Here is an 11,971-nt window from a genome sequence, read left to right as displayed (position 1 = left end):
ACGAATGATAGATAGCTCAGCGAAGTGGATTACCATGTGGAAAAATATATTTGCATCTCAATACTTTCCACGCATGTCTTAATGCTAAATGTGGAGGGAAACACCATCGGACCCGGAGAAGAGTCCACGCGACCACGGGGAGATACGTGTAACCTACAAATATCACGGTGGCGAGAGTTCATATCTCGCCACCGTGGGTTAAAAAAAATCTCAAAACCACGCACGCGGTCACTACTCCTCCACCTCGAGTGGAATTTCACTCAATCTTTGGTTTGTTTACACAACTGCTGAGCACACACTGTACCCAAAAGGGCACGTCAAACGGGCCAGCACACACAGCACTTTTATCATCATAATAGTTGACGGGTCAACGTTTTTTTGTTGAATTGAGCAAGATTACAGTATTTATTGAGCTTTGAAAAAAAAATAAGACGAAGATAAGAGGGAGTTAATTACCAAGTGGAGCGATGCGTGCGAAGACGCAGAATGAGAAGTGCTGCGACCTTCAACGTGGTGAATGAGTGGGGTGGGTGAGTGCTGTTGTGACCTGAAATGTGGCGACTGGGCGAGTCGTTTGGGTGACCTGCAGTGGTGGTTGGACAGCACTGGTGATGCTGGCACATTTGGGGGGCCCAGCGGTAGTGCGTTCTCTGCTTATTGGAGGTTCGCAGTTCGAAACCGGAAGGCCGCCCTGATTAATGCACTGCCCTATGGGTACCTGTCCAGATCAAACGGGACAGGTGACAACTCGAATATACTGCCCACCTCATTGGTAAGCATACAAAACGTATCCTTCAAATACTGCGGAAATGATGCACTCCCAGAAGGCTGTGGGGCCAATGGGTTGTGTAAAATATATTTTATGTCGAGACAGATATATGACTTTGCTTGCTTGTCTTTTTCGATTCCCCACGACAAACATTATTGCGTTACGTATTATAACACCCACAATATTTTAAAAAACAATTTTAGATTTTAAGAACCCAAACCGTCTGGGAATTGACATCTGTGCTGACCAAGGAACTGATTTGTACCGATATCTGATGGTTGTGTTGAACTTTATTACAGAATACTGCAGTTTTGTGCGTCTAGGTCTCTAAAGTAGTTTTCTCATCTGTATGCGCAGTCAACCTTTGCTCAATGGGAGATTGATAAATGTCCCCTGCTGACCCAATAGATCGCAGTTGGAATCCTGCAGACAGTAAAAGTGGACGTTTAAGATCCCACTCAAGGATCGGAATCTGCCCCAGCTCTCAGATTCATAGCAACGCAGACATTAGGCCCAAGGGTAATTCACTTTCATTCTCTTCTATCCAAAAGTGGTGTCATCAGGTGACGTCACTTTGGAAATCACGAAGGCACATTACAGTATGAAAATATATACATCTTAAGACGATAAAAAAACAATCCTAAATGTTTGAACCTGAAACGCATCCCCGACTGCAGAAGAACGGTGGCAACACTGGATCGCTCCGTGACTACAAAGCGCCACCTTGTGGACATTTTGATTTGTGCACTCGCGTGGCAAAGATCATCCAAGGGACCGCGAGCAATGTTGGTCGTGAACGCAACTCGCTTGTTTCTATCTTCGCGTCTTCAATGACCCATCGACACAATATCACCAGTTGCATCCCATTCTCGAGCGGGGTGACCACCGCCGTGTCTCCAGTCATTTCGATGGTCCAAGTTGCCCCATGCTCAAACCCTAACACAGTGAATCGAGTGGGCATATTTTTTGCTATTAGCTCCACCATTTTGCATTTTTAAAAAGTTGACTCCAAAGTTAATATCTCGTCCTTGACAGGACACAATGAAATATTTTTTTACGGCTCAATAATAAGAAATGTATTGTCAATCAACTGTGCAGTGATATCACAACCGTGGCTGTTGATATCGTGGGTGGAGCAAGCGGTTGGCAGACTTCTCTCCAGGCCCATCAACACACTTAGAATGGTGACCAGAACAAATTGGTCATGTTCAAGGGTGACAACTTGAAGCGCCAACTTCACAATAATAAATACTGTGCGAGTCCCTGGGGCAGGGGTCGGTAGCATTGGGCTCCGGAGCCGCATGCAGCTCAAGGACTGCTTCTCGTTTTCACAACTCTTGAAATATGGAGTATTTTAACCGAATTGGAAAACAATGTCTCTTCTCGTTAGTTTGGTTGCCATCCCTTGCCCCGGAGTAACGGTTATGATTGTGCAATATATTTGTCTTTCGTTACACTCTCAAGTAAGATTAACTTAAAAAAAACGTTTAAAAAACAAAAGTTGCTTAAGTTAGCATTATTTTACTCTTAAAAATACATTTTCAAACAATTAGAATTATACATCCATAATATACAAAATGTTATTCTTCATAGGTCAATTGAACACAATTTACAAAAATACGACAGAGTTATGTACAAAAATCATGAAAATATTGCATGAAAATCTTGAGGATAATAAAACTGTAAATGCAACGAGCACAAACTTATTATTGATGTTAACATCATCCAATTGTGATGGAAATGCCAGAGTATGCAAAATATTAAGCAATAGTTTTTTTACAATATAGAAATCTGAATAGAACAGCAAAGGCTTTTATTCTCACTATCAGCCAGGTAATTCAGATGGAGAGCGAGTGGCTCGCAATCGGAAGACCCCGAGGTCAATTCTAGGTCAGAGGTCGACTCAACTCAACATCCTTCCTGGGTCTTTAAAAGAGTATCCACTTTATATTCTTAGCTCTTTCGGTAAAGTCACGTTGAAGGGAAACAACAAAAGAATAATATATATATAAAACAATTTATTTTTTTATATATTTTGTTTCCCTTCAACGTGCCTTTACCGAAAGAGCTAAGAATATGAATTACTGCAGTCACGAAAGCTTTAAATCAAAAGTATCCACTTTGTGGGGAAGTCAACAGTGGTTGTCCAATCGAGAAACTCGGCCCCACCAGGTGAATGTGACATTTCCACCACTGGCTCAGGGTTGTTAACAGGTGATGAGCAACGCTTCATTGCTAATTTGAGCAGCAAAATACTTGGGCTTTCAGAGCAAAATGACAGGATGTAGACATCCCAGACTCACACCCATTGGTCATGAACCAGCGTAGCCAATCGCACACCAAACAGAGTCAGCAAATAAAGAAGACATCCTCCAGCAGCCGCGTTTCCTCATAGTTGTCCCCTGAGATCCCTGGCACTGCACTTGGATGGAAGGGCTCCGGCCCAGGTCTGCGTCGTCTCGCTGGCTTGAAAAAACACTCACTGATGACATGACTCGGAGAGGTAGTCAGCGACTCACCCAGCGAGTACACCGACCCGTCGTACCTGTCACGCAGCAATGGAAAAACAAATCAGTCACAAAGTAGACGACAAAATATTGTGCAACAATAATTACGTACTACCACTCTTTAGTATTTAAGATACCCTATAACTTGAACGAGCTGCCAATACCAAATGTACTAAAATTACTATTGATGGGGGATTTTTTTACGTAATTAAAAAATGTGAATACTTTTTCAATAATGATGCCTGTCAGTATATCGGACAGTTGGCCACTTGGTATGTTATGCGAATCGTAAAAAAAACAGACAGTGAAAAGGCTCATAAGTTTACCTTTGGGGTGAAGGAGACCTCGTTAGCGCTGGCAGGAAACTGGGAACGTGGGAACTTCCAGCCGTCTCTTGACTGTTCGTAAATATGAAGCAGCACAGACGATGGTGATTGGGACATGGAGGCAGGGCAACAATTGAGCATTCATGGGAGGGTGGCCATGGGGTAGGTGCTAATAGCCTTCTAGTCTGCTTATAAATTATGAAGACAATAATAATAATATAGAACATTTGGTATGTGTACTATTCATATAGAGCAAGGCTACCATGAAGAAAGGTGATACGTTTCACATAGTCTGCAGAGGCTTCAAAATGAAAACGTAGTTATCGTAATGAAGTGTAAAATGTCATGTTTTGTAAACGGATAACACTGGCAACAAAACAAATGGACAAAGTAAATCCCGCCACGTCACCACATGGTGCTTAACCTCCAATAATGTGAGTTCAACCCCGATGAAGCTTGGAGAGCTGAATGGAGTTCAAAAGAACGCACAAACACAATGTTGTGAAAGACCCAACACAGAAGACCCCCGAGTTTCATCTTCCACGAAGCTCAGGGTTCACCCTAACCCGCATCTGCACAAACCATGGCGGATGCAGATACCTGATGCACAAATGTAAAATTAAAAACTCTCCAGTAGTGTGCAACTGTGGTCATCCAGAACAGACCATACAACATATAACGGCGCAATGCCCGATTGACAAATACGAAGGAGACACCACAGCAATACACTCCGCTGCTCCTGACGCGGTTATCTGGCTTGACCACCTGAATGTAAAATTGTAGTTCTTGCTCTACATCAGCCGTACGGAAGGAGGAGACAACATGGTACGCGCGAGCACTCACCGCGAGTGAGGGGGTGCTCCATGTCGCTTTCGTGCAGCTGCCAATCGCGCCTCCTGCTGCGCCAGCAGCTGGCTCAGCCGCTCCCTCTCCCACTCAAGCTCCCGCCGCTGCTTCTCCACGTCCGCCTTAATTGCGCGTGTGGACCCAGCGGCTCCACGACCATCGCACCCCTCTTGCACCTCCCTCGCACGATTCCGCACCCCGTCACTTGTACCACCTTCACCTCCCACCTCAACTTGCCTCCTCTCAACCAACTCCAGCCGTTGTCTTTGCACTGCAGGTCTTGCCTCTTCTAGTTCGCTTACATTTTCTCTCCCGGCATTTCTCTCACATTCCTGCAGCACCTTCATCCTGCCATTCCTCTCAATTCCGCCCCTTCCCTGGCTGACGTCCGCTAATCTCTCGTATTCTCGACGCGATCTGCTCTCATGCATGTCCTCGGGGACCCTCGCCATCTCTCCTTGCTCATGAACATTTCTCCGGACGGTTGCTGTTGGCATGACAGAGTGCTCAGCAGGAACACACTCCCCCTGCTTCTCATTCTGTCCGTTAACTCCAACGTCCTCACACAGCCACCCTGAGTCTGCGTCGCTACTCCTACCTTTACTCTGCCTCATCATCCCTTCATCTCTAGCATGATTCCTGCTGTCGCTGTTTAACATCAAGGCGTCACTTCTTACTAGGGTTCCTTTATTTCCTACTTCTTGTACCAGTTCCCCTTTTGTAGTACCTTGTCTTGGAACTGGGGAAGAAACAACACTCACCGATGCCGATGGTTGGAAGCTCCCCTTTTGTGTCATTGTTTTGACAGTACCTGCCTCGAGGTCAAACCTCGGATTGCCATCTTGCCCAATCCCTCCGTTTTGTGCATGGCTGTGTGTCGGTCTCTGCAGGGGGCTATGTGCTGCTGAATTACGTTCGGGTGCATTATGGACGGTGTGCGCCGACAGCTGTTGGAAGTTGGGTCGTGCTATGTGGTGGTGGGAACTCTGCGAGGGAGATAAAGAAAGCGGTAGTGTGAACCCATTTGGTGGGTGTGTATAAAGCATCCTGCTCTCTATCTCACCACCCTGTGCTGATGGTGCCTCATGGTGAGAACTGTTTGCCTGCCCCTGTCCCACTGATAAAGACACATGATGAGGGGGACACAACTGTGATGCCATTCCCTGTGCATTCCCAGACCGCATTCCAGCAGGAACTACCGGATGAATTACAGCTGGAGTACCTGTGCGGTTCCCATCGGGAACTCCATATTCCCTCGGGGAGTAAAAGCCACGTGCCATTGCTGCCTGACTTCCCATCGACGTCTCAGTTTGCCTGTCTGTGTCTCGAGCCGGGAGAAGTGCAATACGTGGCCTGACCGAGGAAGGGCTGCCAAAATCAGCAGCACCAAGAAAGAGCTGGGCCACTGGAGTTGTCTGGAAGAGAACAGAACAAACGCTGAGACTGGTTTCGAAATCGTGTCAGGCTTGCTGAAACCAATGCCAGTGAACTGTCGGATGTGATCGGCAAAAGGATGGAGTTAATTTCAACAGCTGTTTTAAAATCAAGTTGATCAGGAACCTGGATTAAAGTTAAAACTCTATTTTTTACATTTATCGTTATCCATAATATGCAAAAATGTAACTATGTAAACAAATGTGTTGTTGCATGTATGGTTGTACTTATGAATTCTATTTCGGTTTTTTTCCATTTGCTTATTTAAAATTACATTTAGATCTAATTCTCAAGAACAAAACTCTTGCTCCATAGCAACCTCATCTCACGTGGCAGTGACATGGCCCAGTAGTAACGTGTTTGTCACTTGTTCAGAGGTTCGAGGTTTGAATCTTGCAGGCCGCCCTGGTTATTCCCGATCCTCACTGCCTCCACAACTCCGAATAACAGGCGTAAGCCACTTCAGCTCGGCAAATGACGATGCCATTTGCCGCGTGTGAATACTGACCGCGTGATTTTCTGCACGGGCCTGCATGCCGATCAAGTGTGTGCGCGTAGAAAGCTCTTCCTGGTACGCAAGCAGCAGCTGCTGGCACTCCGAGTACTGCAATCGCAAGGGTGGGATGGCTGTCAAGGAGAAGACACACCACAAAACTGAACAACCTTCGCCCAAATGACTGTGGTGTCATCTCACTGAATCTTTAGCATCACGTCAATACGACATTCATATATTCATATACATTTTCACAATAGGGTTATATGGCAATGCGCATCTGGCTTTAAAGTACAGCCGAAGGATTTTCATTTATGGTGCGATAAATGCTTCGATATCTCAAATCGCTTCACATCACATTTCACCTCAACCAATCCATTTCCCTATGGCGGTCTAGCCTAGGAGATCTCTGGTGGCTATTGTTCCAACATTGCACAAAGTGTATGCAGCAACTGCCTGTAAATGGGTACAGTTCGCCTGCAAGATGCAATATCACCATGTGTTTTTTTTCCCAATGAACAAATTTGCATGTCATTTTTCTCATTTGAACTGTGACGAAGGCAGACATGGCCTACTCTTTTTCAAATCATGTCACGAGATCTTTAACGTCCACTATAAAGGTAGATTTGGAGTGTAAATGTTGTTAATACGCCCACGGTATTAACTAGGGCGGTTGGGGGGCTCAAACCGCCAACTCCTGCAACAAGCAGCAAATTCGCTACCGCTCGGCCATGTCACTGCCCAATGGGAATGTTTCTTTATAGATGCCAATAGGGAACAGATAATATGACACTGTGGCATGCCCAAACGGGACAACGTAGGACTTCAGTGGTTATCCTCGAAGGATCTATCTTATCTAAATGAAGCTATATTATGGGTAATTTAATATGCCTGCCAAAAAGACCTAAATAATATTTTTTCACCATTGGGAAATAGGCCAAGATCGTGTTAACTGCAGCTTGTAAGACGTTAGTTTGACCAGATCCATGCGCTAGTCTAGCCCTCTCATGGGTGTGGACAGCACAGTTTGGAAGTTGTCAACTGAGCGGTATTGCGGAAAGGATATCCTCCCTCTCCTTCAGAATGAGTTCCTGCCTCTCCTCCACCTGCTGGAGCTTCTGCTGATACGAAAGTGTCTCCGCTGAGAGACGGCCCTCACATAGCTCCTTCTCCTCACTCAACCTGCAGCCACACGTGCACACACACACACACACATAACGCTCACACAGATGTACACGCACAAAATTCACACCAACTATTCCCATACAGAGACATAAACACACACACACACAACGTTCACACCCACAAAGACATTAGTTATATTACGGATGCAATCTAAATGTAAGTTGCCGTTGCTGTTTACTGACCTGGCTAGCTCTCGAACGAGATTGGCGACGCGACGCTTATCTTCGGGACACAAATCTTTCAAGCAGGCCGCGCCACTGCTGGTGCCCACTGCTCCACTGCTGGTGCCCACTGCTCCACTGCTGGCGCCCGCCCTCTCTGCGGGTCTCCGCTCCGCCCCAACTGTCCCTGACTCGAGCTTCGCTCCGTGTCTTGCACTCTGCAGTAGAGACAATACAGCCCGTGCGCACGACTGAATGAGCAAACAACACGCATTTCATGTTAGTGATGTTAAAATTTATTCTTTTTTTTTTGCATTACCTGCAACCAAGTGAAAAATAACGATTACCGAATTGCGCACATATAGAAATGTATAGAACAAACGTAGCATTTTTACCTTATCGACTGAGAGATGAAGGGAACTGGCATGGTGTGATGATTAGCATATTGGACTTGTAATCCAACATCGAAGAGTAGACTGTACCCTCTAGTGCTCACTCTAGTGGAGCCCCTTCCGCAAACAGTGGTATCAGTAAGAAGGCAACTGCAGCGCTGCACCTTTATCTCTTCACTGAGAAATCAGGACCGATGTGGCACGTGGTTTGTACATTCTCACGGACCAATCAGTGCATTCATTACGAACATTCCACTGCAGATGCTCACCACTTCCTGACTTTCAGAACCAGGAATTGATTGTAAAAACGGTTATCGGTTTACGGGTTGTCATTTTACAACCCGAGTACAAAGCAGGAAATATAATTATCGAAAAAAATCAAGGATTAGGTGAAGATGCAATTACATGTAATATATCCTCTGATTATGATGACTTCGGATGCAGAAACACACATGTTCATGGAGAAGGCCTACAACTCACAGCAGCGTACACATGGTATGATACCGAGCTATTCACCAGATTACAAGATGCACTTTTCCCCCGGTAATTTAAAATAAATGTTGGGTGTTTTCTCATCCAATATATGTATGTGTGACCAAATTTTTTAAACTTTATGGCACGTCTGACATCCTGGAGCATCTAATTATGCGGAGAATACACAAGTACACTGAATGCAATATTGACATTCGCAGAAGATACATTTAACATGCAGGCTTTCGCGACCAATTCTTTACTGATAACGGATTTTTGAGTCACATCGCTTGAGTAATATGCTAATGATTTTTACAATTCTGTAAATCGCCTGATTATGCTGGTTGCAACTACCAGTAAAACGTCGTATCAAATCGTTGAATGTTGTGGATTATTGCTCTCCAACACACTGCTGTGCCGAATCAGTAATAAATTGTCACATTTGTTCACGTGACATTTATCCGACTTGCTCGGCTGGAGGAGGATGTACCACACACATTGGCATATTACTCACGAGCTCTGACCGCAAAATAAATCATGAATCAGCCGATACATTTTTTGCGTTGCGCGCTTGGCATTGCGTGTGCCTGCACTCACCCGTGGCAGTGCTGCTGCCGTCGCTCCGCTCGTTGCGCCGCCTCTCTTTTCCTTCTGTCTCGCGCCCTGCGCCAGCATCAACGCCGCCTGGGGCTGCGAGTGGGAAGCTCCAAGGCCAGGGGTCCTGGCCTCCACCTCGGACACGCGCCGTGCCCAGGCTGGCGCCAGGGAGCTCGATGACCGCTGGGCAGCGCGCAAGTTTCCCTCCACTTCCAGCCCTGCCACAACAATGCGCAGAGAACAGTGGTCAGCAAGTGGCGGCAGGGTGGTGCAATAGAGGCACCCGTGTCTCACAGCAAGAAGGGCCTGAGTTCCATTTCCGACTGTGCAGAGTTTGTATGTTCTCCCCCAGTCCTGCATGGATTTCATCCATTTTCTTCCGATAGCTAAAAATAAAATGTAACTGGTATTGGCCAAACTTCCCAATGCAGCCATCCCTCATTAAATGCCAACTCAATATTTGGAATTCAGCTAAAACGTAACCAAGAAATTAGGGAACGAATTTTATATACGCCATATTAAATATGCATTTACTGACTTTTGAATCTTTTAATTATTAAAAAAAACAGTCTAACGTCTGTCCAAGCACTGATCCGGGTGGTTTGCACGCAATGCATTTGAGACTGTGTTGGTTTCTCGCACTCTTCATGCCACCCAAGCTTGGGTGGTTTTGATTCAATCCCTTGTGTTGACCACTGTGCAGGAATTCACCATTTTTCAACGTTCTTACTTCAGTAAAAGTCAAGATGTCTGGAAAGTGCAAGTGTTAGCAGAACTACAAAAATAGGCCATAAGAACCGTCCACATTTTTCGCGACTTATTGATTAATATTTGATCATAAAATTATCGATTTTCTATTAAATATGTGCTTTAAAAAGGTTTACTGCATCCTAAAGCGTGATTTTATTATGACTTGGGTGCGTTTTTTTCCGTAGGAATGCATCTCCAATTATAGAATGGAAGCCAATGAGCTCTAGGGACACGTTTTCGGGAAAGTATTTCGTATATCGATGGTTTCCCGTACCGACAAATTACTCAATTGGGATGACACGTTGCAACATCGTCCCCTCTCGAGAACTCTTGGCAGGACCCTCCTGAAAAATTAGGCGCAAGGCTTGCCTGGGTAAACAAGTTTATAACAACAGTCATAAGTGTCATTGGGTCAGCATGTCTGTTGAACTTCTTTCGCATCGTACATAGCCAACCGTGCTAATCTGTGCAGCTGCGTGAGCCACAGTCCTAAACCTCACCCATTTCCCCTCGACATCAGGAGGGGGAGGGTGGATAATGCCGACCCCAGGTGCAAGCGATGCAACTTTCATGGGATAGCTGATACGAGACCACGGTGGGTTTGAATGGGGTCCTAGATGGGCACCCACCACCGCAGCGGAAGAATGGTTGGCGCATTTTATCGCCAAGCGTCGTGTGGGTCACAAATTAAATATAATCGCTAATCCGACAGTGACCTGTGGCGTAGCCATGTAAACAGCTGGGTGGACAGGGGGGTTTCTCCGCTGCCCGCGAGCGCCTGCAACGCCCAGCTCACGGCCCACGTTACCCCCCTCTCACCGCAGCGGCGTCTCTGCTTCTCTGCAAGTGACGCCGCTCTGTCGTCGGTGGCGCGGACGAGAACACTCAACACGGAGACTCATCATCCCTCAAAGGCGGCGACGACAGACTTGTCAGCCCGTTTCGCTCAACTTGAACTTGGCTCTCGAGCGGGCACTTGACCGTGGCTACCGCGCCGCCTCAGTCACGGTCACGTTTTGTCCGTGAAACATTGTGCGCCTCACAATTTACATTCTTCATACTTAAGCCACCTTTTGCCATTGTTTTATTTAACTGCAACGACGGTAGACCGATTCGAATACCAATCGATTCCAATTCGATGATTACGACCACGGCAGCTCCATTCATTATTCACTTCAAAAACTAAATGCCACGTTTGTTGAGATAGATTTCTATGTGTGCGACAAATCGGTAATGGGTTTTCCCCTTTCAGTGACCGTTAATGCAAAACATTACTTTAACAACCCGTACTGCGACGCGGCAGCAAGAATCGATCACGCCGGCATAACCGGTGAATCGAGGAGTCGATTCCCTCGCTCGCGCCACTCAGCCCGCGCTCGCCGTCTCCACGTCTCTCACCGGGCCCCCCCTCGTCGCGTCGCCTCGGGGCCGTGGGCCCGCCACGCGATGGTAGCTGCTGTGGCTGCTGTGGCTGCTGGTGCTGCTGGTGCTGCTGCTGCTGCTGAGGCAGGAGCGCGGTAGCGGGGCCCGCAGCGGGGAGGCGTCGCGGGGCGCGACCCGCCCGCTCCATCCCGCACCAATGAATCCCCGCGCGCGCCGAGCCAGTTGCTGCTGCTTGCTCGGGGCAGCTTAGCGCGTGACGTCACCGGCCAACGCGATGGCGTCATTCGCCGTGCGGGGGACGGCGACAGTTGTCATGACGTCATGGCGTCATTCGCCGTGAGGGAGACGGTGACAGTTGTCATGACGTCATTCGCCGTGAGGGAGACGGTGACAGTTGTCATGACGTCATAGCGTCATTCGCCGTGAGGGAGACGGTGAAAGTTGTCATGACGTCATGGCGTCATTCTCCGTGCGGGAGCCAGTGACAGTTGTCATGGCGTCATTCGCCGTGAGGGAGACGGTGACAGTTGTCATGACGTCATGGCGTCATTCGCCGTGAGGGAGACGGTGATAGTTGTCATGACGTCATTCTCCGTGAGGGAGACAGTGACCGTTGTCATGGCGTAATTCGCCGTGCGGGAGATGGCGACAGATGTC

The 11,971-nt window shown here is 47.1% G+C and overlaps 1 protein-coding gene across 2 annotated transcripts; it reads right to left on the bottom strand.

Annotated features, from left to right (window-relative positions):
* Positions 1–844: 844 nt before the first annotated feature.
* Positions 845–11,619, bottom strand: KIAA1328 (KIAA1328 ortholog). 2 transcript variants are annotated; one of them, XM_032973712.2, is made up of 8 exons: positions 11,330–11,619; positions 9,182–9,399; positions 7,743–7,939; positions 7,442–7,557; positions 6,391–6,500; positions 4,446–5,863; positions 3,603–3,674; positions 845–3,314 (listed from the first exon to the last, which is right to left on the bottom strand). In XM_032973712.2, the coding sequence occupies exons 1-8, from the start codon at positions 11,499–11,501 to the stop codon at positions 3,119–3,121; spliced, it is 2,499 nt and encodes an 832-aa protein (XP_032829603.1). In that variant the 5' UTR covers positions 11,502–11,619; the 3' UTR covers positions 845–3,118. The 2 variants fall into 2 exon arrangements, with proteins under 2 accessions (XP_032829603.1, XP_032829604.1); XM_032973713.2 differs by lacking the exon at positions 11,330–11,619 and adding an exon at positions 10,751–11,315.
* Between the last annotated feature and the right edge of the window lie 352 nt (positions 11,620–11,971).

Source organism: Petromyzon marinus, chromosome 52 (genome assembly GCF_048934315.1).
Source record: "Petromyzon marinus isolate PM22_M1 ecotype Great Lakes invasive population chromosome 52, UKy_Petmar_22M1.pri1.0, whole genome shotgun sequence".
Taxonomy (NCBI): domain Eukaryota; kingdom Metazoa; phylum Chordata; class Hyperoartia; order Petromyzontiformes; family Petromyzontidae; genus Petromyzon; species Petromyzon marinus.
The sequence above is the reverse complement of the archived record's forward strand: the minus strand, read 5'-3'. Positions and strand labels throughout refer to the sequence as shown.